The sequence below is a fragment of the Amblyomma mixtum genome, chromosome 3 (genome assembly GCF_055824585.1).
Source record: "Amblyomma mixtum isolate Tamu chromosome 3, ASM5582458v1, whole genome shotgun sequence".
Lineage (NCBI taxonomy): Eukaryota > Metazoa > Arthropoda > Arachnida > Ixodida > Ixodidae > Amblyomma > Amblyomma mixtum.
This window is the reverse complement of record NC_143014.1, coordinates 379,624,441-379,629,397: the sequence shown is the minus strand read 5'-3', so window position 1 is coordinate 379,629,397 and position 4,957 is coordinate 379,624,441. Positions and strand designations below refer to the sequence as shown.

The 4,957-nt window shown below is 46.4% G+C and overlaps 1 protein-coding gene across 1 annotated transcript; it reads right to left on the bottom strand.

Annotated features, from left to right (window-relative positions):
* Positions 1-1,968: 1,968 nt before the first annotated feature.
* Positions 1,969-3,221, bottom strand: LOC149356959 (uncharacterized). Its single transcript, XM_089576473.1, has 2 exons — positions 2,015-3,221; positions 1,969-1,973 (listed from the first exon to the last, which is right to left on the bottom strand). The coding sequence occupies exons 1-2, from the start codon at positions 3,219-3,221 to the stop codon at positions 1,969-1,971; spliced, it is 1,212 nt and encodes a 403-aa protein (XP_089432599.1).
* Between the last annotated feature and the right edge of the window lie 1,736 nt (positions 3,222-4,957).

Sequence of the window (4,957 nt, the reverse complement as noted above, 5' to 3'; positions counted from 1 at the left end):
CTGAGTAAGATGTTGAAAAGTACAGGGGAGAGGACCGCCCCTTGGGGCACTCCTCTCGCTTGTCGAAACCTGCTTGATGAAACACCGTTCTGGAAGCAGTAAAATTCCCTGAGAGCAAGAAATTCAACAACCCAAGCCACAAAGTATCTCGGATGTCCTACTGCCTGTAGTCTTTGCAAAAGCGTCCTGTGCTCAACGCTGTCATAAGCCTTAGAAACATCTAAAGTAACAAGCGCTGCGTATTGGTTTCGGCGACGAGCTAACTGTATGCGGCTCTCCAGATCAGTATGGGCACACCATATAGAGCATCCTGGCCTGAAACCTATCTGCCAAGGGTTCAAAAACCCAGTCTCTGAAATAACGGACATTATTCTACCCTGCAACACCCTCTCAATTAACTTTACGAGATACGAAGTTAAAGAAATTGGCCTTATATTGTCTAACACATGCATCTCCCTGCTTTTTAAGCAACGGGGTAATCTTTGCTAGACGCCACTCATTTGGAATCCATGACCCCTTAAGAGAGTAATTTATAAGTGCCAGTAAGTCGGTGGGAGATTCCTCGAACAAAATTTTAATCATAGAAGAAGTCACACCATCAGGGCCAGGGTCCGCGGGTGGAAGGCGGGAGACAGTGCTCGAGAGCTCAGCGAGGGTGACCTCCTCGAAATCGTCCAAAGTGGCCAGAAATCTCGGAGGAGAAGGAAGAAGAGCCGTAAACCGACGCTCAAGGCCTCTGCCTATTTCTAGAGACTGAGCAAGTTCAGTCGGAGACTGAACTAGGGAGACAGCGTTCATGGTGGTCGAGATTAGTTTCCTTGATTTTAAGTAATTAAATAAAGCACGCCTATTACCTGATTTCGAAAGGAATTCGTAGCGTTCAGTATCGTACAACTCCTTTGCACGAGATACGGTGCGCTTAAACGTAGCTGCAATGAACTTGTAATCGATCCAGTTTTTAGGACACTGATTATGGAGAAGTTTCTTCCAAGCTGCCTTTCGGCGCCTATAATCTCGAGTGCACTCGGCGTTCCACCAAAGGCATGGCGATGTTCCCTTATGCGCCTGGACCAAGAACTCCGACTTTTTACGAGCTCCATCCAAAATTGAACAAAGGCGGATGACCTTATCTCCACTGCTGGAATGAGAGAATTCCTGAAGGTCTGATTTGAGGACATTTTTAAAACTGTCGTAATTTATGAATGTGCGCCGTGTGCTGTTAGGAGAGGTCAACTGGCACATAACTTGAAAACTGATCGGAAGGTGATCACTATTAGAGGCACAGTCAACGGGCGCCGAAGAGGACACAGTTATTCCGGGCGAAGAAAATGACAGGTCTAACGCTGAGCGAGACTGACCACGGACAAATGTGGGGAGGCCCGAATTTAAACAGGTGAGGTTATTTACACAAGCCCAGTCCCATAAGAGCGTACCGCAGCGATCTGTTCGAAACCCCCACGAAACATGATGCGAGTTGAAGTCTCCAACAATTAAAACTTGTTTCCTGCAACTAGATAAAAACGAGTCAAGAGGCCGAATGTCATGTACACCTGTTGGAAAATATACATTAGCCAGAGTAAGTGGCTGATATCCAGGAATAGCCAGATCAAGTGCCTGAATTTCGCACTGCCTGTCCATATATTGAAATGACACAGTTGCCCTGTGGCAAAATTTTGTGGATACGAACAATAGCAAGCCACCACCTCTTGAGGGCCCATCTAGCCTGAAAGAACGATAATTTTGTAAATTGTACCTAAAGTCTTTAGTGAGCCACGTTTCCTGAAGAGCAATTAAATCTGGGCTTAATTTACTGATTAAACAAACTAAATCTGTTGAAGCGGAAAGAATTGACCGGCAGTTCCACTGCAACACCTTCAACGACCCTATGTCGCCGAAAGTGCCGCAGCGGAGACCTCCTGATCCAAAATACTACCTTTGGGTGTAGATCTAGGGTGATTCTTTTTTGTCTTAGACTGAGAGCAAGACGGACCAGCAACACCTAACGGAGACGCACTACGCTTTTGAGCACGCATCTCAGTCTCCATGTCAACACACTCTTCAGATGAGATTTCTGTCGCACTGTGATGCGGATAACTGGCGGGAGGAAGAGACGAAGGCTGTGATTGAGTCTGACTCGGTGGATTGGAAGCCACGGGCATAGAAGGTTGGGGAGGTGCAACCAACGGAGAAGGGATTGATCCAAAAAGAGGAGCAGTGGAAGCTTGCAACAAAGCGGACATCTGGGATGCCATAACCTGCGAAATACACGCGGACAGATTTTCGACTATTCGATCCATGGCACTCGCCATTGCTTTCTCCACCGCCGCAGCAGTCGCCTGCGACAAGGAAGAATCCACAACGGTTGCATGCCGCGCTGCCACACTTGCATAGCCAGATGTCCTATCTTTGATGACTGCCACTGCCTCACGTCTTGAGAACCTGCGCTTGTCAATCAACTCTAGCACTTGGACTTCGTCAGCCCGCGCTGGGCAGTCGGAATGGCTTGCTGAGTGACCACCACAACACAAACAGCATTTCTCGTGTTGAGAAGAACACCCAGCGGGGTCGTGGCTTTTTCCACACCCACAGCAACGAAAACTCGATTTGCAGGCCTTGGCACTATGGCCAAACCTCCAACAATTACGGCACTGAAGGGGCCGAGACGAAAATTGGTCCACACGGAAAACCAAAGGCCACACCTTAACTTCAGAAGGACAGGTCAGCCCCGCAAATGTAGCAATAACTGTCTCCGTCGGTATCTTCGTTCCGTCCACCACACGACTACATCGGTGAATGGCGATCACGCCAGCCGAAGTGAGCTTATCTAGTGTCTCAGACGCGCTTAGCCGTGGGTCTACACCACGGACTAACCCTTTCGAACACGCCAGATGAGGAGGTATGAACGCGCTCACCGGGTGATTGGCAAACGAAGAACACTTGAGGAGGTCAGCCACGCATGCCTGGTCTGGCGATCTGCAAACTATCCCGCCACGGCCGAACTGCCGGACGTCAGTGATCCTCATGTAATGAGGGGTGGTCGATTTAAGAGCTGCCTGTACAGCCTCGGGGTTATTCAGCTTGATGGAGCCCCCATCCGCGGGGACGAAAGCAACCGGAATGCTGCTTACTCCGCCACGGAAGAAACAATCAAGAGGCAGCTCATCTGGGGAGAGACAAGCTGACCAGGGGCAGTTCCCCTGGCCTGGAGAGTTTGTGGACATCAGCCCACGCTCCCTCGTTCAGTCACCCTGGAAAATAGGAAAAAACACAAGAAATCAAGCAGAAATTCGAGAAATAACGCAGCACCGTCTGGTACTTAGCCGCAACCCCAAGGGCAATCGCGCACCTCAGCGTCGTCTTCGTTACAAACCACTTCGTCGTCCTCCCAGCGTCCGTAGCAATACCATCATCACGGGCAGAGCACCAATACGCTAATAAGGAGTATTGTACAGCCCTCTGAAATGCATTGTATATGGTCATGTCACATGATGTTTAATTACTCCTCAAACAAAATAAAAAAAATGGAAAGCGATTTTACTTTGTTAATCCTCTGTGCGCTTTTCGTTGACTGATGAGGCTGGCGATACCATCGCGCACGACGAACGCCCTCATACTTTCAATAGCTCTTTCACAAATATGTTCGCGAAGGAAGGCTATTCCAGTATTTCATTGGCTCCAGATTATGAGTTTGTCTTCAGGAGCCTCATAGATATTACTATCGATGGCATTGCAGCGTTAATTGATAACGTAAGAATAGCAAATTCATTTGATGTCAATGGCATTATCTCAAAAATTTTGAAAATTTCCACATATCCACAGGTGAGATACCATACGAGTTGAAAGTTGGACTACTTATTCCAATTTTTCAATCCGGACAACAACATAACGTTCCCGCTTCGTTCTTGTGAATGCTCCTTCTTGTGAATGCTCCTTCTTGTGAATGCTCTCTGCTGTTCTTTTTTTCTGCAACCATGCCCCAACTCGCCTAACCAGCTACGCTTCTTCAGGAACGTTGTTAACTATCACCCAATATCGCTGACATGTATAACACGCAAATTTCTCAAAAACATGTTGCATCTGACACGGTACTGCATTTAGAAAGAAAATGTGTTTTTTTAAACAACACAGGTTCACGATGGGGCTATCATGTGATGCACTACTACTGGAGTTTACTAACTAGCTGCTTCACGGAATGGATAGAAATCTTCAAACTGACTGCATGTTCCTCAAACCTGATAGATCCTTTGATTGTGTTGCAGACTGTAGTCTAACAGCAAAATTATGATCTTTGCGTTTGGCTCGTTAACAATTCCTTGGACAAGAAACTTTTTATCATTTCGTAAACAGTTCACTTCTGTTGATAATTGTTAATCCTCTTTAAATGCCGCAACATCTCACGTACCACAAGGCAGTGCAATACGCCCATTGTTGTTTCTAATTACATCAATGATCTATCATTAAACATGACCGAGACCATCAGATTGTCGTATACGACTGCATTGTTTATCGCAATATCCGCTCTGTTAACAGCTATATCGCTCTTTAGTAAGATCTCGAAAGCATTAGTAACAGGTGTTCATCATGGCAAATGTACTTTAACACTGATAACTGCCGATTAATTACATTTAATCGCAAACCATGCGATTACCGATTTACTCATTCGCTTGTTAACAATCAACGCACCCTCACGTTATCGCGTAAGTACATCGGTGTTCATTTCTTACCTAATCTCTCGTAGCCAACCCAAATAAAAAAAGTGACTGTGAAAGCTAACCGTACATTAGAACATCCAAAACACATCCTGAGAGGCGCACCCACTTCCACTCACCAACTCGCTTATCAAACCATTTGTTCGCCCTCAACTTGAACACGCATCTTGCATCTGGTCGTCTCATCAAGAATACTGAAATCATTCCCTTGAGTGCATACAAAATCGTGCAGTTAGTTGTATTTCTCC